The sequence below is a fragment of the Desmodus rotundus genome, chromosome 7, assembly GCF_022682495.2.
Source record: "Desmodus rotundus isolate HL8 chromosome 7, HLdesRot8A.1, whole genome shotgun sequence".
NCBI lineage: Eukaryota > Metazoa > Chordata > Mammalia > Chiroptera > Phyllostomidae > Desmodus > Desmodus rotundus.
The window spans coordinates 11,102,203-11,123,559 of NC_071393.1; the positions used below are offsets into that span (position 1 = coordinate 11,102,203).

The 21,357-nt window shown below is 54.1% G+C and overlaps 1 protein-coding gene and 1 long non-coding RNA gene across 7 annotated transcripts in view; one reads left to right on the forward strand and one right to left on the reverse strand.

Moving 5' to 3' along the window:
* The window catches only part of LOC123480396 (uncharacterized), a 28,530-nt gene extending 21,002 nt beyond the window's left edge, over positions 1 to 7,528 (reverse strand). For 4 of the 5 annotated variants that reach the window (XR_008427293.2, XR_008427292.2, XR_008427291.2 and 1 more), the window contains exon 1: positions 6,218 to 6,360. This is a non-coding gene — a long non-coding RNA (uncharacterized lncRNA). Of the gene's footprint in view, positions 1 to 6,217; positions 6,361 to 7,212 lie in introns of those variants that run through there. The other variant, XR_008427290.2, reaches the window with a different exon arrangement.
* Positions 223 to 21,304, forward strand: HNF1A (HNF1 homeobox A). 2 transcript variants are annotated; one of them, XM_024566951.4, is made up of 10 exons: positions 223 to 5,730; positions 12,364 to 12,563; positions 14,566 to 14,752; positions 15,167 to 15,408; positions 16,263 to 16,414; positions 16,512 to 16,713; positions 17,011 to 17,202; positions 18,306 to 18,427; positions 18,514 to 18,658; positions 19,978 to 21,304. In XM_024566951.4, exons 1-10 carry the CDS (start codon positions 5,408 to 5,410, stop codon positions 20,103 to 20,105), a joined length of 1,893 nt encoding a protein of 630 aa, XP_024422719.2. In that variant the 5' UTR covers positions 223 to 5,407; the 3' UTR covers positions 20,106 to 21,304. The 2 variants fall into 2 exon arrangements, with proteins under 2 accessions (XP_024422719.2, XP_045056702.2); XM_045200767.3 differs by having other exon boundaries at positions 224 to 5,730; positions 15,167 to 15,396.
* Positions 21,305 to 21,357: the final 53 nt, after the last annotated feature.

Below are 21,357 nucleotides of genomic sequence, written 5' to 3' on the forward strand. Positions count from 1 at the left end.
CTTTGGTCCGTGCCCTTGTATCAGTGTGTCTCTGGATTTCGGCTTGATCAGAACCAGGTTATCCGTCTTGTAAACTCTTGCAGGGCAAAAGCCCCATCTGAGACATCAAATTTCTGCCACTCGACTTCCTTGATCCTGAGAAAACTGCCCGAGGTGCTTGTTCAGGGAAGAGGTTCTCTGGCATTTCTGCTGGAGTCTGACTCGGGAACGATGGAGTGGAATTTAAAATCTGATTTTTTTTTTTTCACCCCAGCAACTGGGAATTCTTCGGATAAAGCAGGTTTGGAATCTTTCGCTGCATGGAATTAGAGCTCCCCCTGCTGGCATGCAGAGGATGACAGACAGAGGCACTCGCCCCCTTTTCCTACAGGTGTTTTTCTTGCCTAGTAGTGAATCCAGGTTCTATGGAAGCAACCTGACAGGGTGATCTGATCATAAATTCCTAACTGGGCGGGTCAGGGTGGGTCGTCACGCCCCTAGGCATATAACTCTTTTAGTAAAAGTTTTATCTTTACCTTAAGCAAGCACTGTGCATTGTTTCTGTGCGTGTAGGTTAACACACCTTTGAAATGAGCAAAACCACCAAGAAAACACATAATCTTGTTATCCTGTCATCTAACCCCTGCCTTGCTTTCTCTCACCTTCACACAATCTTCCTTAATTCAAAATGCACAAAAGAAGCTGCAAACGGCCATTCTAAGGGGCCTTTGAGATCTTGCTTCCCAGCGATTGCCATCGGTTTGGCTCAAACAAAAGCTTGTGAAAACTCCTTACAGGTTTGGATCTTTTTAAGCAGACAGCCTCAACTCTTGGTTCTGCTCTGAGGGCCACTATATGCCCAGATCAGAGCTGAGCAGGGGTGAGGAGAGTAAAATGAAGGGCAAGATTCTCCCTGCTTCCGAAAGACTTAAAATTCAGATTGACAAGACACCTTCAGGTACTCACGAGAAAAGGTAGGGTAGTGGGCCTGGGAGGAAGAATAGGAGTTTGAATACCAGTGGGCCTTGAGGATTGGGGTGGGGGTCACTGAATTCCAAGAGTGCTCTGAGATTGGCCGACAGCACCCTCTTGAGCTGCCCAAGGCCAAGGAGAAGCCTTGTGCCTTGCCTGGACTTTGGCTTTGCAAATATCTGCTTGCCCTGTAGGAGAGAATGGTGGTAAAGCTCAGAGCTATCTTTGCCTGAATTCCTACAGGGCCCAAGGGGTCTGCTAAGTCTACAGTTCCCAAACTTGGCTCCAGGATTTTTGCAAGGAACACAGAAATCTCTGTCGGCCACCTTGGAAACTACCAGCTCAAGATTGTTTGCCGTTTGAATGTCAGGTGGAGCCCCACCCTTTAGGTGACGTCACAACTTTGCGAAGCTGGGCTTATGGCAGTTGTTCTGCTGAAAAGCAAGGATCATGCAAAAATGAGTGTGGAAGAGGAAATAAAGGTGGCGACGTTCAATCTAATTCCAGGGCCTGAGAGCTGTGTAGTGTTTATGACTATTTAAGAAGGAACTGAAATATTCATTCAATGTATGTGCATTTTCAAGCAGCTACTAAGTTGTTAGGACATACATACTTTCTAGTTGTTTTGACCTAACTACTTACTAAATGTAACTGTGGTTTCTGTGGGAGTGGGAGGTGCCATGAAAAATTACTGTGGCACCACAGGCACCTCGAACCCAGACAGCTGGGGCCCCCAGCATTATGCTCTTTACAACTTTGCAACAAGCTGCCTTACACAAGTCTAGGAGATGTATCTCTGTTTTATAGATGAGTCAAAAAAGACAAACTCATCTGCCTGAGGCCTCCAGCGTGGGGTTTGGGCTATGCGTGGGGTTGGTGACATTTAAACCAAGTCCTGTGTCATTCTCAAGAAGGTGAACGGCCATTCCCCACCTCATTTGTTCCCTGGCTGTGGGGAGGGCAGGCTGGGGGCTGGGACCAGCTCTTTCCATTCGTCATGCCCACCATCTGCAGAGAAGCAGCCTCGGGCTCCTGAGGTTCCCTGCCCTTCATCTCAGGACCCTCCTCAGGGGGCTCGGACAACAGCCTCTGTGTGTACTGGGCCTGGGGACCTCTCCCCTTAGACTCCCTGGAGGCTGTGTCCCCACCCACGGTTGATCCCCCTGCTGACCAAATCCACCTTCAGTCCCAGTCACCTCACCAACTCAGCCACTGGCCACAAGAGTTACTGAGTTTGAAAGTCGTGCAAAGGATCCAGGCCCCACCTTTTCTGCTCTTCTGGGTGAAAAGTCACTGAGGGGCCGCTGCAGGCAGCCGGCAGCCTCTGGACAGGACATACCAAGCTCTCCGGAGACCTGTGAAGCCACGAAGGGGCAGCACACAGCACCCTCCCTGCCTGGACTGGAGAATTCTGTCTCCACAGGAAGCTGCCTGATCCGAAAGCTACTTGCATTGGAGGGGAAAGAACTCATTGGAGGGAAGGTGGGGTCCCACCTTCCCAAGGAGCAACTGCCAGTGTCATCCTGCAGTCAGGCTGCCTGGCTCTGGGGGACTCTGAGCAAGCCATGTATGTAACCCCCCTGAGCCTCTGTTTCCTCCTCTGAAGAATGGGAATAAAAACAGTACCTACTTCCTAGGATCGATCTGAGAATTTTAACACGTTACTAAAGCTCAGCACACAGCTAGGTACACATGGTTGGTGTGCAGTGACATTGTTAGTCACAGAACAAATATTTATTGAGCATCTACTATGTGTGGAGGAGGTGCTATGCTGGGCACTGGGAATGCAGCAGCGGACAGGACAGACCAAAGCCCAGCCTTCGGAGGCCTTATATTCTAGTAGAGGAAGCCAGACCGTAAACAATGAACATAATACGCAGGTAAATTAGACAGCAGTGCTGTCCAGTAGAAGTATAATGTGAGCCACATATATACTTTTAAATTTTTTGGTAGTCCCAATTCAAAAGTAAAAAGAAACAGGTGAAGTTAATTTTTCTAATTTTTAATTTAAAAATTAAAAAAAACCCATTTCTTTTATTGAGTCTAGAGAAAGAGGAAGGGGGAGAGAAACACCGATGTGTGAAAGGAACATGGATCCACTGCCTCTTGCACACACCGCAGCTGGAGACTGAACCCGCAGCCCGGGCGTGTGCCCTGACTGGGAATTGAACCCACGACCTTTCAGTTTGCAGGATGACACCCAACCAACGGAGCTACCCTGGCCAGGGCTAAAAAATGTTTTAAACATTTAAAAGTTTACCTACTATATCCAAACTATTATCATTTGAACCAGTGGCGTTAGCCATGGTTCACGTGCTGAGTAGCCACACGTTGCCAGTGGCTATTGTATTGAGCAGCACAGCTGTCCAGTGTGTTAGGTGAGGGCCCAGTAGATTGAGTGCGGGCCTGAGAACCAAGCGTCACAGGTTCAATTCCCAGTCAGGGACGTGTGAGAGGCAACCACACATTAATGTTTCTCTCCCTCTCTTTCTCTTTCCCTTGCCCTCTCTCTAAAAATAAATAAAATCTCTAAAAATACCCCTGAAGATGTAATCCAGGGTAAGAGGGACTGGAGCACCAGGTACAGGAGCGGGCAGACTGAGAAGGCAGACTGGAGCTCACTTGAGGGAAAGAGCTGTTTTCATGGGTCCCTGACCTTCCTGATCTCGCCTGGCTACAGGGGCCAATGGTACCTTCCCCCCTCCTCCACTGCCAAGCATGAACCAGGTTTTGCAGACCCCAGAAAAAAGTAGACCCTCTGGACATGCCCTAGCCTGGGGACTGCCTCTCGGCACCGCCTTGCTTGTCCCTGTGTGTACCCCTTGTTCTGGGTGCTTAGGGCACCTCAAGGGACATACTGCAGAATTTTGTCAAGGCTTTGACTGGAAGGGGGAAGAGGTGGGTGGGTGGAGGTGTGAAGATGAGTTCTTGCTCAGGGCTGGGATTGGGGAGAGGTGAGCAAAAATGGGAGCCTATGTTAAAATGTTGCTATTTTGTACATCACAAATATTTTGCATTAATTAAAAATATATTTTACAGATTTATGAATCATACAATTCGTCCCTTTAAAGTACCTAATTCAGTGGTTTAGTATATTCAGAGTTGTGTAATGTCACCCAATTTTATTTTTTACATTTTTTCAGAGATTTTATGTATATGTTTTTTAGAGAGCAGGGAAGGGAGAGAAAAAGAGAGGGAGACACACATCAACGTGTGAGAGATACATCTATCAGTTGCCTCTGAAACACACCCAACTAGGGATCTGGCCTGCAACCAGGCATGTGCCCTGACTGGGAATTGAACCAGCTACCCTTTGGTTTGCAGGCCGGCACTCAGTCCACTGAGCCACATCAGCCAGGGCGGAGGGACCCCATTTTATTCATCCACTTATACACTGATAGATATTTATGTTTTTTCCACTTTTTGGCTGCTGTGAACCTTCACATGCAAGTTGTTGTGCGGGCCTACATTTTTTGATGCTTTTTGGTTTTGCATTCATTTCCGTTTTTAAATATATTGTATAAAAATATATGATTTTTCTTGATTACTCAAGTTTTTTGGCGCCCCCTTAAAATTCGCAGTCAAGTGTCTGTCTTTACCCCATTCCCATTCTGAAAGTCTCATCCCTTGTTAGCTGTGTGTCTGTGCACAAGTTCCTTACCCTCTCAGAGCCTCGAGCCTCAGTTTCCTCCTCTGTAGAATGGGGATAATTCCTGTACCTACTCACGGCTGGTAGGGGACACAGTGATGCGTGTTTCAGACCTGGCACCGTCCCTGGTACACAGCCGACTGAAGTCAGCTTTTCCCATGGGGACCCTAGTGTCAGGCCTGAGAGGAAGGGTCTCAAAATGGATGTGACCTTTCCCTGCCCTTGAGGAGAGCTGGCCCACCTGTCTAAAACTCCCTGCTGCTTCTGTTTCCAAGGGAAACCTGCTTTTTTTCCTCTCCTGCCTCTGCCCGACCTCCCTACAACAAGGTCTTTGGAGGTGGGATCCGATGCTCCCCCGAAGGCCCCCTTAGCTCCCAGCACCTTCCATCCCAGCTGCTCGGGGGGGCCCCCCACCGCCGCCTCCCCCACGCTGTGCTCTGCCCACTCCCGTGGAAGGCCATGGCTCGCTGTCCCTCTGTGCTGCCATGAGGCCTGCACTTTGCAGGGCTGAAGTCCAAAGTTCAGTCCCTTCACTAAGCGCACGGATAAATATGAACCTTGGAGAATTTCCCCAGCTCCAATGTAAACAGAGCGGGCAGGGGCCCTGATTCACTGTCCGCTGGGGCCAGGGTAGGGGGTTGGGGGTACCCACAGGACTTGGCTGGTGGGGTTTGGGGGGGGGGGCGTGGGTGCAAGGAGCCTGGTTTGTGCCTGCTTGCTGGCTGGCTAGCAAGTAGACAGCCCACGAGGTGGGGGAGGTGGCCTGCTCGGTGGCCCCGGGCCTCGTGGCCCAGTGGTAGTGGAGCCATGGTTTCTAAACTGAGCCAGCTGCAGACGGAGCTCCTGGCAGCCCTGCTCGAGTCCGGCCTGAGCAAAGAGGCGCTGATCCAGGCGTTGGGTGAGCCGGGGCCCTACCTGCTGGCTGGAGATGGCTCCCTGGACAAGGGGGAGTCCTGCAGCGGTCGAGGGGAGCTGGCTGAGCTGCCCAATGGGCTGGGGGAGACAAGAGCCTCTGAGGACGAGACGGACGACGATGGGGAAGACTTCACACCACCCATCCTCAAAGAGCTGGAGAACCTCAGCCCCGAGGAGGCGGCCCATCAGAAAGCCGTGGTGGAGAGCCTGCTGCAGTAAGGACCCCCTCCCTCTCCCCACTCCTAAGTGACCAGAGGGGCCCGGCCTCAGCTCCTGGCCAGCCCTGCTGAGTCCTGAGTTCCATGAGCTGTGACCTTCAGCCTAGGTGTCGGGAAGGGGGACCGGGCCCATGAACTCAGGAGGGGATCTTTGCTTGGAGGCTGGAGCCCCCCACCTGGTCCTCCGCAGACTCCGGAGTCCCCGTGAGCCAAGGCTTTCAGCCCAGTGCTGGGGAAGCGTCCACATGCCCCAGGGGAGCTCCAAGATGTCACAGATCGAGTGTCTGGAGAACCAGAGAGGGTGGGAATTTTTAGCCACGGCCACTCTTTCTACACCCCAAACCCTAACTTCCCTGGTAAGCATTCAGATTGCAGGCTTCTGAGCTAGGAAGCACTGCTGGGGAGTGTGGCAAGGGCAAAGTTGGGGTTTGGGGGTCTCCCCTGGCTTCCTGGAGACACAAGCATTCAGCCAGGTGTTTCTTACCTGAGGGAGTTAAAGCCTCAAGGCAGGAGCTTCCCTCCTTTCCGGCACTGCCTCTGGCTCCCCTCCTCAACAGCCAGCCGGCGCCATTAGAGGCCTCCCATTGTATACCCCCATCCACTGGCTGGCTCCCCATCTCCTGGAGAACTGAGTGGGTACAAGCCCGATGCCTCCCCTCTCCTCAGCAGAGCTAACCTGGTTACTAATTACCCACAGGCTTTATTATTTCTCTTTTGTTTTATAAATTTATAAACGGCAAAAGGCTCTGATAAGGCCTGTGATCATTAACTCGTAGAGATGGTGGCCTGGGGAGACCTGGGCCAATGAACCTCCTCCCACCCAGCAGGGGTGGGGGATGGGGAGAGCAGGGGTGGGGGTGGGGAGAGAGGGGCTTTGCCCCTTCCCAAAGCCTGCTTAACCTCCATCCAAACAGCAGGGCCCTCCGCTGAGGTTTCACGTGGGCAGTGTCGGATAATGCTGAGATGGATCATGAGAGGAAGTTACAGATCAGCCTGCTTCTCAGATGAGGAAACCGAGGCCCAGAGAAGGAAGTAGCTTGTTTAGGGCCACCCAGCAGGGACTTCACACCCACTGTTTAGCGCTCCCAATCACCAGGACTGGGGGGCCAGGGGTCAGCTGGCAGGGAGCAGGGCTTCTGAGAAGTCCCAAAGATGGGACTCCAGGGGGACTGTCTCTTTTCTGTCCAAGGTCCTGATCCCAGTTGGGGGTGGGGGAGGGCTAGATCCCCGCCTGGGGAGTCCTCAGGGTCTGCCAGGCCTCCTGAGGGCCTGGGCAGGGGGCAGGGGAGCAGACAGGCCCCTGACTTGGCAGGAAGTGGAGGGCAAAGGGCCCTGCTGCGCTGCAGGGGAGGGGCAAAGTGTCAGGCAAGGGCGACTGGGAGAGGTTGGGGCTGGGCCAGACCTGCTCAGGACCCCAGATGGGAATGGGGACTTTCAGGTGGGAGTGGGGGGCAGGGGGTGCCAAGGGCCTTTTCTTACCTGGCTGGGTGGGGCCTCTTGATCAGCAGCCCCTTTGGCGGGATGGTAGATGGGGGGGCTTGATCCACAGCACTTGGTGGGGGGGCAGAGGTCAAAGTGCCCCCTGGGGACCAGCAGAGATGTAGAAGCTGAGGGTGAGAGGGGAGGTGGAGGGAGGCCTGGAGAAGCAGAGCTGAGCAGAAGAGTGGGAGGAAAGAGGGGCTCACACCTAGTGGGGAGAAGGGGCTAGGGAGAGAGTGAGGTGCCCCAAGCTGCTAGGAGGCTGGAGTGCTCCCGCCCAACCCGATTGGGTTTTCTTTAATGCTAACAGCATGCTATTTACTTTCCATTTAAATTTGAGATGTTGCTATAAATTATCAACCAGCTCCTTGTTCCCGCGGAGTTTATAACTAACTACCTGGGTTACTTATTGTTCAGGTAACAAAAGGGATCTGAAACCACCCTGAGGGAAAAAAGTGGGGCCTGTAGTCTGAGGGCACTGGAAGGAGAGGGCTGGGAGACCCCAGATGAAGGCCTGGGTGGAGGGGGAGCTGGAAGCTGGAAAGGATGGTGCAGAGGCAGGACTTCCGTGGAAGCTGCTGCTCTGGTGAGGACAGTGTATGGGAGGAGGCAGAGGGGGTCCTGGGCCCCGGGTCTCCCCAGGTGCCCTATGCGTGAGGCCACAGCAGATCTCCGCCCTTGGTTCACTGTGTGACCTTGGCACATCTCGTCTCTGCCTCCTGCCTCCGTTTCTCTACCTACTGGACAATGAATAAAATTCAAACTCCCTGCCCTGGTTCCCTGACCTCTTCCTGAGGGACTGCCCTCCATCCCTCACTTTCCTCCAGGCACACTGACTTCGCTGATTCCCACCTCAGGACCTTTGTACATGCTGTTCCTTCGGCCTGGAACCCTCTTTCCAGATCTCCCCGCAACCAATTCCTTCTTTTCCTTTTGCTCAAGTGTCACCTCCTCAGGGAGGACCTCCCTGACTGCTTCATCTAAAGGTAGACTCGCCTCAGTCACTCTCTCTTAGACTACCTTATTTTACTTTCTCCTGTCCCTTATCATCGTTACATTGTCTGTTTTCTATCCCCTGCCACGAAAACAGAAGCTCTTCAAGAGCAGGGCTCGTGTAGCCTAGTTCACCACTCTTACCCCTACTCTCCAGCCCAGTGGATGGCACACAGCACGAATGAACAAGTGACTAGGATTCTCTGAGGCCCAGGGGACCCACCTGCTGCTATGGCCAAGGGGGGAATCTGTACCTGGGGCTCCTTCTTGGGTGTCTTCCTAGCTCCTCCCGGTCCCTGAGCAACTCAAACCTCAACCTTGTAGGTCTCTGATACTCCCCATTGGGCAATACCAAAGCAAAGAGACCCAGGAAGACGGTGGCCACGATGGGACAATCTGACATCCCTGACTGAGGCCAGTCTGCTTGGGTTCGAATCCCAGCTCCCCAACTCTAGCACGGGCAGGTGATTTCACTTTTCTGAGCCCCAGTTACCTCTGCAAGGTGGTGATAATAATAACAGAGATAAGTAGCCTGATAACATGTAGTGTGCATATGTAGTAAGTAGAGTAAACTTTTGCTATTATGAGTTGTCCCATTTTACAGATAAGCAAATGGAGGCTCAGAGAGGCAAAGTGACTTGTCCAAGGTAACTCTTGCAAAGCAGTCAGGCCAGGACTCAGACCCAGGTCCTGCCAACCCCACGCTCTGCACAGCACCCTCGAGGCTGCATGCCTGCCCTTGATACGTTTATCTCCCTTCTGACCCTCCCCAGTCCTTCTGGCTGTTCCGCTTCACCATCAAGTCACCTCCATGCGCTACTCCAGAGAGGACAGGGGCATACAAACGTGTTAAGCCCGTTTCCTCCTCCGGTGAGATATTTGTTGTTAGCTCCATATCACAGCTGAGAAAACGGAGACACATGGAGGCTGAGCAGCTTCCCAAGGCCCCTGGGAGAGTAGTGGCAGAGCTGAGATTTCCACTGAGAGGGACAGCCCCCTACTGAGAGCTCAGTTCCCCTCCACACATGTGGGCCTTCAGGGGGGTCTCCCAGCTCCACCGCCTTGGATGTACGGAGACCCCAGAGCCCAGCAAGCTGGTGTCCCAAAGCCTTGAACATCCGATTGACCGCAGAATGGGTGGGAGGCAGACGTGTCAGATCTTCCCCTGTGCTGGGCCCTCTTCCCCCTGCTGTGGAGCCAGGGGTCCCAGGACTACATTGATGATGAAGATTGTCACAGTGTGGTTCCGTTTACTGGGCAGGGACTGTGGGCCAGGCCCAGAAAGCATGTCCCGTCTTTGAACCGCATTCAGTTCTCCCAGGAGCACTGCAGCTGGCCAGGGATTGCCGGCGTGGGTTCCTGGCCATGTTACAAGAGGCGGGGTGCAGTGGTGGGGCTGGACCCAGGTCCCTTTGACTTTCTGGCCTGTGAGAGTGAAGGCTGGGGATACCTGGAGACTTGGTCTCTTAGTTCTGAGTTGGGGAGACTGTCCCTGACCCAAAGAGCCGGATCCTTGGAGACTGCGTATTTGTGTGTTGGGGGGTGGACAGAGAGGCAGGGAGACACACAGAGACCACACATGGGGTCCGACGGACAGGGACAATGCATCTTTCCTTTGAGCCGGGAGAGGCCCTGTGGAGAGGAAGGCTGGGCTCAGCCTCTCTGGGGAAGAGAGGAGGGGGGCGGGCGGGAGGGGGAAGCGGGGCAGCCCAGCTCCAGAGTCAGATAAACATGTTTGCCATGGAGCACAAGGCTGGACTTTGCCCTGCCCTGCCCTCTGAGCTCTACCTGGCGCCCAGGGAGTGGGTGCGGTGGAAAAGCCGGGAGACATTGGAGCTTGGGGAGAGGTCTGGGGGAGGGGGGAGGGGTCTGCACAAAGTGAATCCCAGTGAATTCACTCTGACAAGTGCGGCTCACCTGTCTGAGCCTCAGTTTTCTCACCAGTGAAAGGGACATAGGAGTAGCACTGACTTCCTAAGGTAATTGTAGGATTTAAATGACCGGCTCTTGGCACAGTGTCTGGCTCACAGAAAATACTGAAGAGACATTAATTCTCTGGGCTATCATATTTACACAGATGGCACGTGGCTGTACTGACTGCCCCTAGCTTCCTTCCCCCCCTGCCTGGATGGGAACTGCTGAGAAAAATGGAGAAAGTCAGAGGGCCAAAGCTGACAAAGGCTCTGTACCCCGAGTCTCAGATGATGGACATTGTCAAGGGGACAGGCAAAGCTGGTCCTCTGAGAAGGAGAAAGCCCAGGGGAAAAGGCAGCGTGGGGTGGGAGGGTAGGTTTCACATCCTGGAGGGCGTGTTTGCTTTTAGGATTTCAGAATTCAGTTTTAAATATTCTCTATGCGTATGGCAAATGTTATGTGACATGTTTTATGATTTAAAGAGTATGGAAGAGTGACAGAAAACTGTCCCTCTCCCTGTCCCCAACGCCCCATTCCCCTCCCGAGGCCATCAGTGTTGCCACATCCTCTGAGTCCGTCCACTATTTCATGCAAACACAAGCAAATGCGTAGAAATCTTTTATCTCACTTTAAACTTCACACAGATAGCAGTGCAGCAAACGTACCAGAGGAACTCTGTCCCATCAGGGCGCACAAAGAGCTTCCTCAGTGGGTTTTCGCGGTTGCTTGACTGGCGGCACCGCACTTCAGTTCATCAGCATCCTTTTGCCGAACACTTAGGTGGTTTCCAGTCGTTGGCTGTGGCCAAGTCACAGGGTGATGAATCACCTCTTACACATGCCACTTGCCACATGGGCATGTATCAGAAGTCTGGAATTCTAGAACCCATTGCTGAATCAAGGGCGTGAGAGTGCAGGCTCTGCAATCTGGGAGACAGGGGTTCAAATCCCGGTTCAGCATTGGTGTAGTGAGCTGCTTTTCTCTGACACGTATTTGTAACAGAGGCTCAGGACAGGATGAGGGCTAGACAGAAGGGCTGAGTCAGAGCAGGAAAGGAAGAGAGAATTTGTGTAGTAGAGGCGACCTGACCCCATCCCTTCCACAGCAACCAGAGAACAGGAACACGAACCAAGGACGGCCTCAGACTCCCGAGTCTCTCTAGTGAGGGACTCTCAGCCCATGGAGTGGGATTCTGGTGCTCCGACACGCACACTTTTCTTACTGCAAGTCCTCTGAACACCAGCCCCAAACGCTTTACCTGAGACTCTGTTGAGAACCAGCCGCCTGCCCCAGTGCTGGGGGTAGACTGGCTGGGCCACTGCCTCGGATTTAGTGCAGACTGCTGGGACGCATTTCAACCCCATGTGATTTGTACCTGATAGGCAAGCTTAGAAGTGAATCCTTTCATGTGGGATGGGACTCTGCTGGGCTGGCCTGTGACCTTGGGCAAGAGACACAAGCGACACAAGTGCTTTTAGCCTCAGTGGCCCAGACTGTAAAGTGAGAGAATCATACTTCTCTCCTTTTTCAGACCTAATTGTTTTTCCAGGAGGTCTCCCTCATCCATCCATCCACCCTCCCACCAACTATCCAGCCATTCTACCACCCATCCATCACCCAACTATCCATCCACTCTAACATCCATCTATCCATCCATCCACCCACCCTTCCACTTGCCCACTGGTCCACTCATCTACACATCCATTGTGTACGTGTCCATCTGTCCATCCATCTGTCCATCCATCCATCTACCCATCTATCTATTCATTCATTCATTCATTTATTCATTCATGCATACACCAAGGACGTAATATATGTCAGGCCTATTTTGGGAGCTTTACAGTCTGTCTCAGTGGATTAGACTCAGTACAAATTACCTTTCCAGGTAGGATAAGGGATCTCTAAAGGAGGCACTAAGGTGAGAACTGTCCCCATCGGGCCTGTGCTGCTTCCTGTGGGAGTTTGTTCATATGTCTGTGTGACCATTTCTAAACTTTTACCCGCTCTTGTGTCTGTGTGGGGCTGCTTGGGGTCTGTGACCATGTTTCTCCCATGTCTATGTCCCCATGTCCATGTGTCAGTGTCCCTGTGTCCTGGCACGTGTGCCCATACCTCCCTGTCCCTGAGTCAGAGTGCAGGCCCTGGGCTCCATGCCTGCTTTCACCCACAGTCCCTACGCCCAGGGTGGTCAGGGGTCCTCGCGTCCAGGGCCCCAGTGAGCAAGCCCTGACACTGCCCTCCCAGGGAGGACCCATGGCGTGTGGCAAAGATGGTCAAGTCCTACCTGCAGCAGCACAACATCCCGCAGCGAGAGGTGGTCGACACCACCGGCCTCAACCAGTCACACCTGTCCCAGCACCTCAACAAGGGCACCCCCATGAAGACACAGAAGCGAGCCGCCCTGTACACCTGGTACGTCCGCAAGCAGCGAGAGGTGGCCCAGCGTAAGTAACAACTGACTGCAGCCCTGTGTTCCCTGGCAGGCCTGGGACTGTCTACAGCTTGAGGGTGGGGGCTGGAAGCTTCACCCCCCTATTACTCAGACAGGCAGACTCAGAGGAAGTCAGGGGGGCTCAGTCAGCCTTTATTCCCTACTCTGTGCACGGCCCTCTTGGGGAGGGAAGGCGGGTTGGTTCTGGGCATCCAAAGGTGGATAAACTGGGCCCATGCCTTCCAAGAGCTGTGTGGTGGAGAAGGAGGGAAGGCTATTACGATACAGTGAGATAGGGAATATAACACGATAACAAGAAGAGCAGGAGCCATGTTTACAGGCCCGTCGCGGTGTGCAGGCTCAGTGCAGAGTGCTACAGAAAGTATACTTCGAGGTGCTGAGCTGGTGGTGGAGCAGAGAGTAATCTATTCTTCCTCAGGGCAGCAGGGGCAGCAGGAAGGCTCACACTAGAAGTATGACCTTTAGACTAAGTCTTCAAGTGTGGGTCGAATTTTGACCCATGGAGATGTAGGGAAGGGTGTTTTGGGCAGAAGGAACAGCATGCATAAAGGCTCAGAGCAGAGGTGCATGCTCAGGGACTCCACGACTGCAAACCCAGGATGACCTGAGCTCACTATCACCCAAGGAAGAGTGGATTTCCTCACTCAGGCCTCATACGCCACCAAAGCCCAAGTACACACTTTTGAGCCTGTCTATGTATAAAATAATTACTACTATTTCTTTTAAATTAATTATCCAGGTTTTAAAAAGGCAATACAAACTGAGTTAAAAAAAAAAAAAAGAAAACAAAGCTTTTACGATAACAGTTTGATGATCTTCTAAAGCAGCCCCTGGCGTTCGCAGTCCTGCCAACATCCTTCTAGAGGGTATACTAGCCAAGTCCATGTAGCCCGGACTCAGAATATTCCTCCTCTTCCTTAGAACTGCCTGTCACCTGTCTGTCCCATGCCCTCGGTGGCCTGCTCAGGAATAATCTGATGGACTAATTTCCACGAAAGTGGAACCAGCTGACAAGGGCGGGTGGGTTTCTCCTCTCCTGGCGAACACTGCACTTTAAGCTTGCTTTCCAAGTCTGGCTGTTGGCCACAGCTCTGAATCTAGTCAGGAGATACGACTCAATTTTCTGCTCTACTATACAACCCAATAACATTTTTCCTTTTTTTAAATCCTCACCTAAGGATATTAAAAAAGAATTTTTTTTTTAGATTTTATTTATTTATTTTTAGAGAGAGTAGGAGGGAGGGAGAAAAAGAGGGAGATAAACTCTGATGTGTGAGAGATACATTGATTAGTTGCCTCTCACACGCCCCCAGCTGGGGACCAGGCCTGCAACCCAGGCATGTGCCCTGACTGGGAATCAAACCAGAGACCTCTAGGTTTGCAGGCTGGCACCCAATCCACTGAGCCACACCTGCCAGGGTCCAAGGATATTTTTTATAAAAACCAATTTTAGAGAGAGAGAGAGAAAGGGGAACAGGAAGAGGGAGAGAGAGAGAGAGAAACATCAATATGACAGAGAAACATTGATCAGTTGCCTCCCATACATGCCCCAACTGGGCACTGGATCTGCAGTGTAGGTATGTGCCCTGACCAGGGATCGAACCCACAATCTTCTTGGTGCATGGGATGATGCTCCAACCAACTGAGCCACTCAGCCAGGATGAAGGTTATTTAAAAAAATTTTAAAGGAAAAATATTGAGCCTCCCTGTAACTTACCTGTAAAATGGGATGGCGTACGTGTCAAATGTGACAAATGCTGATGCTTACCTGGAGCCTTGTGAGATTCTATCTTGGCTCAGCAGAAAACTGTGCAGGGGTTGCTTAGTAATGTCTGCTGTGGACACAGGCAGTGTGCTGTGTAACCGTCATCACTGGATTAGATGATTTCTAAGTCTAGCTGTACACTCCCCTGGCTCAGCAAGCACCCTGGGCATGACCTGATGCAGGAAGGTGGGGGTGGCGGGGCCCTGCTGACAGCTTTCTGTGCCTGCAGAGTTCACCCATGCCGGGCAGGGTGGGCTGATTGAGGAGCCCATGGGAGATGAGCTGCCAACCAAGAAGGGACGGAGGAACCGGTTCAAATGGGGCCCAGCGTCCCAGCAGATCCTGTTCCAGGCCTATGAGAGGCAGAAGAACCCCAGCAAGGAGGAGCGAGAGGCATTGGTGGAGGAGTGCAATAGGTAGAGCGGCTGGCAGTTAGCAGGGCGGGCTGTGGCTGGGCGGGCAAGGCTGGGGAACGGGAGGGCGGCTCTCAGTCTTGAGGGGGGTGCCCCAGTTTCCACTCCTGCTCCGTGTCCGAAGCCTAGCTCTGTACCTGGCACCCCCTGACCCCGCAACCCAAGCAGCTCGTGAGAGGGCGCCCATCTCACTCATCCTCACTGCAGCCCGATGGCAGTTCTGTCACTTTATGATTAGAGACTCTCAGAGAGGCTAAGTCACTCACACACGGTCACACAGCAGGAGTGGGACTGAAGCCCAGGTCTGCTAGCCTCAAACACTCAAGGAAAGCGCTACTTCTCCAGACTCTTCCCCACAGCCCCAGGAGAGGGTTCCTTTGTGCCTGGCTGGAGGCTCACCAGTGGCTATTTCTGCAGGGCGGAGTGCATCCAGAGGGGGGTGTCCCCATCACAGGCGCAGGGGCTGGGCTCCAACCTCGTCACAGAGGTGCGTGTCTACAACTGGTTTGCTAATCGGCGTAAGGAAGAAGCCTTTCGGCACAAGCTGGCCATGGACACTTACAGCGGCCCGCCGTCGGGGCCAGGCCCGGGCCCTACACTGCCCGCCCACGGCTCCCCTGGCCTGCCCCCATCAGCCCTATCCCCCGGTAAGGTCCACGGTGAGTGCCGTGTGGGCAGGGGGACTGGGACAGTGGGTGGAGGGAACCAGGGGGGACATGGAGAGTTGGGGAGCACCACCCCATGTGGCAAAAGGCACCCAAACCTCTTAACACTTCAGTTTGGGTCCACTCCACTCTACTTACACTACTCTGTCCACTCCACTCTTCTCCTTTCCGCTGACACAACACGTCACCCACTCCACTCAGATCTATCCACCCCATTCCATCTCCTGATCCGGGTTCCTTCAGTTCAATCCATTCATTTCAGATGGAATCAACTCAACTCATTTCAGGCCAATTCAATTCTGTGCTATTCTGTTCAACTCACTATAACATAGTTTGTTCCTTTATATTTGGTACAGTTTAACCCAATCCGATTCCCAATCGACTCAGTTTAAATATAATTCAAGGAAATTCAGTTAATTTTGTATAGCTCAGTTCAATTCAATCCAATTCGATTTCATTCCAGTCAATTCAACTCAAGCTCGATTCATTTAAGGTTCAATTCAACTGGATTCAGTTTCATTGACCTAATTCCTGTTCTTTCTATGCAATCAGTTTGCTGCAGTTGACTGTATTAGCTGCATGTTGGTTCAGCTAATATTTGGTGCGGTTCAGCTGTCTTTTATTGAGCACTTACTGCATGTCAGGTGTAGCCCAGGGCAGTGGGGCTGTGGAGCTAGTAAAATGCAGCCGGTGTCACAGGGCCTTGCAGGAGGCAGACGTGCAAGTGTGCTGGCTGCATAAAGAAGAATGGGGAGAGGGGCTGAAGCAAACCAACGCGGTTTGGAGCGATGAGGGCCCCGGAGGGCAGGCAAGTGGGGTGCTGAGGCTGGCTACTGCTCCCGCCCCAGGTGTGCGCTTCGGACAGCCTACCACCAGTGACGGGGCGGAAGTGCCCTCCAGCAGTGGTGGGTCGTTGGTGACAGTATCTGCACCCTTGCACCAAGTGTCCCCCACAGGCCTGGAGCCCAGTCACAGCCTGCTGAGCAACGAAGCCAAGCTGGTGAGTGTGCCTCCCCCTCTTCCCCTGGCTGGGAGAAGTGGTCCCCAGGGAAGCAGTGGGGGGCCCTGCCCTCACTCAGCTTGGCTTTCCCTCCAAGGTCTCAGCAACAGGGGGTCCCCTGCCTCCCGTCAGCACCCTGACAGCACTGCACAGCTTGGAGCAGACGTCCCCAGGCCTCAACCAGCAGCCCCAGAACCTCATCATGGCCTCCCTTCCCGGGGTCATGGCCATCGGGCCTGGTGAGCCCGCCTCCCTGGGCTCCACATTCACCAACACAGGCACCTCCACCCTGGTCATTGGTAAGCTGGTGGGATGGGGAGCATCTGGGTGGGGCCCCAGGACCTTTGCACTGCTGTGGAACCCAGGGCTCCAGGGAACCTAGTTAGACCTACTTCCTGCTGATATAATGAGCCAGAGGCTCAGAGGAGTGACTTGCCAGGGCCACCTCAGCTAACATCAGGTTCTGGTGCAAAGGCACCTCCTGTCACACCTCCTCCCCCAACCCACTGGCTCCAGGGGGCAGGGAGGGGGCCCCAGAGGGCCCAGGGAGGCAGTGGACGCAGTAGCCTGGCTGACCCCTCCCCCTCCCGCTCCAGGCCTGGCCTCCACGCAGGCACAGAGTGTGCCAGTCATCAACAGCATGGGCAGCAGCCTCACAACCCTGCAGCCTGTCCAGTTCTCCCAGCCGCTGCACCCTTCCTACCAGCAGCCACTCATGCCCCCTGTGCAGAGCCACATGGCCCAGAACCCCTTCATGGCCACCATGGCCCAGCTGCAGAGCCCCCACGGTAAGCACAGGGGAGGGTGTGATCTCTGTGTGTGTGTGCTGGGTGTGAGTCTGGGAGACTGCTCGTGATTGGCTGGGGGGAGGGCTTTGAGGGTGCTCAGGTGACGGTGGCCAGCATGGGTTTCTGTGTGTGTGAATGTGTGGCTGTGTGTGCACGTGTGCGAGTGGCTACACATCTGGGTGTTCATCAGTGTTCAAGGTGCACACCCATGTCTGGGGACACAGGTCACAGTCTTTCTCTGAGCCTTTGGGGCCGTATGTATTTCAGAATTCAGTGTTTTCAGATTTTCGAAAGGTATGTTGGTGAACATACCATAGATTACATAACTCTCCCAGCCGGGTTTGGGGTAACACTCTCACCAAACACCACGATTTGATTTCTGCAGCAAAAGGTAGAATTCCACCAAGTAGATTAATAAAGATTTAAATAAAACCCACATCAGACTCAGGTCGGAGTCTGCCACCAACGATTTTCCTAAGTGCCAGCCTTGTGAAAATCTGGTTTTCAGCCATTTTTGGAGTTTGGAATTGGGGATAAGAGATGGTGGACCAGTGTACATCCCTGTGTGAATTTGCTTGGGTACGTGTATGTACGTGTGTGACATGGGTGGTTATGGTTTTGTCTGTCGGTGTGAGAAGAGTCTGTTTTTGGGGGGTGGCTATAGGTGAAACTTTGGGCTGCATTTTGGACAGCTGACCCGGAGGTGGCGGCGATGGACTGCCATCTTCCCTGCTCAGGTCTCCACGGGGCACCAGCCTCCCCGGCCACTGAGTGCAAGAGCGCCGGCACCTCCTTTTCCCTTTCACTCCTGTGGTCTCCAGGTGGCGGGAGGAGCTGGGTTCGAGTTCCTGGCCTTTCCCAGGCTTCTCTCCGCCGAGCGAGGCTGAGCAGGCCCTGGTAGTTGGGGAGAGGGTCCAAACCCTCTATCTGGAGCTCCATTTTGGAAGTCAGCCCTGAGTCCCATCAGGCTATTTCCCAGGCCTCACGCCCCACTTCCCCCAGAGCACCCAGCCCCGAGGCCATCCTGGGAGAGGTCCGGCCGAGCCCAGGGTGCCACGTCTGTATCCTTCTCTATCTTCCTCTGTCTTCTCCCTCCTGCCCAGCCCTTTACAGCCACAAGCCTGAGGTGGCCCAGTACACCCACACGGGCCTGCTGCCGCAGACCATGCTCATCGCTGACACGGGCAACCTCAGTGCCCTGGCCAGCCTCACACCCACCAAGCAGGTAAGGCCCAGGGCTGCCCCGGCCCCTCCCGCAGGCCCCTCCTCAGAGAGCCCCCTGGGGACTCAGGAGGCTGCTCTGTTCCCCAGGTCTTCACCTCAGACACCGAGGCTTCCAGCGAGTCTGGGCTTCACACGCCAGCATCTCAGGCCACCACCATCCACATCCCCAGCCAGGACTCTGCTGGCATCCAACAGCTGCAGCCTTCCCATAGGCTCAGCACAAGCCCCACAGGTGTGCGGCCCTGCCCTGCCCCCTCCTTCGCTGTGTGTGTAGCACATGGGGCAAATGGGGTGGGAGGCGGGAGGCAGACTTGGGAGGGCACCCCGTGCTCCCCTGAAGTGAGTCAAGACGGGTGTGAAACCAGTGACAAATGGGTGCATCCCACAGAAACACCTCATTGCCCTGGTTAAGGAATAAGGTGAAGTCATGGAAGAGGAGGAAACTGGGCGGATGGAGGCCAGAAGTGGCTCTTGGGTGTAGTGGTTTGGTTTAGGGTTTAGCATTTTTTTTGGAATCATTGCCAACATTTAAAAATCAGGAGCTTTCACAAAGAAATCCAGATTTCTCTGGGAAAATTGGAAGGACTCATGTTCCCACATAGTGACAGAGTGTGGGCTCACCAGGCCACCGTGTCCTACTTGACCCATTCATTTCCAGCCCCCTACCATCCAAGTCTGCAACCAAGGTCACGGTGAAGACCAGGCACTGTAGAGCCAGGCTGCTGGGCTTTGAGGCCTGGGGCAGCCACTTACTAAGTGAGTGACTCTGGGCAAGTTGTCCCCCCTCTGTGAGCCTCAGGCTCCTCCATGCAGCCCTGGTGGCTGCAGTGACAGTTACCGAGGGATTTGTGGTCTAGGCTCCCTGGTTTCCCCAGGAGGCACGTGTCATCACCCCCATTGTACAGATGAGAAAGCAGACACTCGAGGTGAGGGACTTGGCCTCGCCTCTGACAGGTACAGGTGGCAGGGCAGAAGTTGAACCCAAGTCCAAACTCTGATCCTGTCCTCTCTTAACCATTTGAATCAGTCAGGCTTCTCCCGAGACACAGAAGCAACAGGAATACATGCACATTTAAGGAGCTGGCTCACATGACGGCGGGGGGGGCGGGGGGCGGGGGGCGGTTGGTGGGCCCAAAAGCTGTAGGGCTGGTCAGCGGGCTGGCCGCACAGGCAGGAGTGGACCCTGCAGTCCGCTTTGGCTCCTGAGGCCTTCAACTGATTGGGTGAGGCCCACCCACATCACTGAGGGGCATCTCCTTTACTTAAAGGCACCTGACTGTTAAAACCAAACGCCTTCCCAGCAACCCTCTGATTAGTGTTTGGGTCAGTGACTGGGCACTACAGCCTAGTCAAGCTGACGCATGTCACCGGGGCTCCTCCAACATTCCCAGTAAAATGGCCTGAGGAGGCCACTGTCTGGGTGGCCCCAGAGCTTGGCTGGGGGTTAATAAGATGAGGTCCCACCTCCCCTGACCCGAGCGTTCCCAGGGATGAGTGGGAGGGGTCAGCATGGGCTTGGCGGGCAGCCAGCAGTTTCATTTGCCTCCACAGTGTCCTCCAGCAGCCTAGTGTTGTACCAGAGCTCCGAATCCACCAATGGCCACAGCCACCTGCTGCCGTCCAACCACAGTGTCATCGAGACCTTCATCTCCACGCAGATGGCCTCTTCTTCCCAGTAATCACAGCAACTTCCTCCCAGGGGCTGGCACCTGGAGCGTGCATGGCCTGCTGGGGTTGGGGGTGGGGTAGCCAGAACATGAGTCTGCACAACTTTTGCTCCCACGGAGCTGCTGCCCTTCCCTAGAAAACCATGCCTTGGTCCCCACGCATCCCTGCCAATGTCAGAGAGGGAGGGTCCTGAGGTGCCCCAACCCGAGCAGGGCTGCTTCAGTGCACAAGGGGGGCCTGTGGGAATCTGGAAGCAAAGTCTGATCCTCCTCACAGGGCATGGGAGGGGCTGATCCAGCCATTCCGGGTAAACCTTGTCCCTCAGAACAGAACGGGACAGGCTTGGGATCTGGTCCCCCAGCCCAGGCCTGTGGAGAGCCCCAGCACCCCAAAGGGAACTCTGCTAGCCACTTTTCTCAGGACACAAGCCAGTGCAGCTGTGACTCAGTGAGCTCTGAGAGTGGCCCCACCCTGTCACCTATGCCCTGTCTAGGCCACTCCATCCTGTCCCCCTTTCTATTAACCCACATGCCCATTGGAACCCGCCCGCCCCCCGCCATGCCCATAACTGAGGGGCTACTCTGCCAGAGGGCCTGGGGCTCAGATGCTGATGGCAAAGGCACAAGGGCTCTCCAGCTTCCCTCATCCTGAGCTATCCCTTCCCCTGGACCTCATGACCTCCAGTTTTCTGGGATATTAGTTCCCCAGCATCACACCTTCTGATGCCAGCCTGGCATCTTGCCTCTGCTGAGAAGTTCCCTCAAGGCTAGGAAGTCGTCCTCGCTCCTGTGGGAGCCTTGCGACTCCATACCTGGTGCTAAGTCCTGGGGCAGCAGCTCCTCTGGCCTCTGGGGCCCTGCAGACCCTCCACTGGTTTGGGGGAGAAGCTGCTGAGCTCAGAAGGCAGCAAGGCCTGAGCGGCTGGCAGAACGGAGATGCGCCCAGAGAAGAGAGAGGAGCCACCTGTGTAGACCACACTGAAGTCTGGAAGCTTGGGGCCTGGGTGGCTGAGGGACGGGGAGAGGTCCAGGCAGATGCAGGCCCAAGAAGCCTGAGAGTGTAAACCCAGGGCTCCGAAGCTGCAACAATAACCTGGCCCTCGGAGACCACCTCCATCTCGGGGCTGAGGAAGCGCCGCAGCCCCTGCAGTTTGCAGCCAGCTAAGGGCAAGCCTGTACATTATTTAACTTTTAGTAAACGAGGAACCTATTGGAAGTTTCTTGCTTGTCCACACGTCGCCCAGATGGGTTGGGCAGGTGGAGG

What these genes read in the sequence shown, in the direction of transcription:
- HNF1A (XM_024566951.4), top strand. Translation starts at nt 5,408, where the DNA reads ATGGTTTCTAAACTGAGCCAGCTGCAGACGGAGCTCCTGGCAGCCCTG. An exon ending in CACCTCCACCCTGGTCATTG is followed by an intron (nt 16,714 to 17,010) that starts GTAAGCTGGTGG and finishes CTCCCGCTCCAG; the next exon opens with GCCTGGCCTCCACGCAGGCA. An exon ending in GCTCAGCACAAGCCCCACAG is followed by an intron (nt 18,659 to 19,977) that starts GTGTGCGGCCCT and finishes TTGCCTCCACAG; the next exon opens with TGTCCTCCAGCAGCCTAGTG.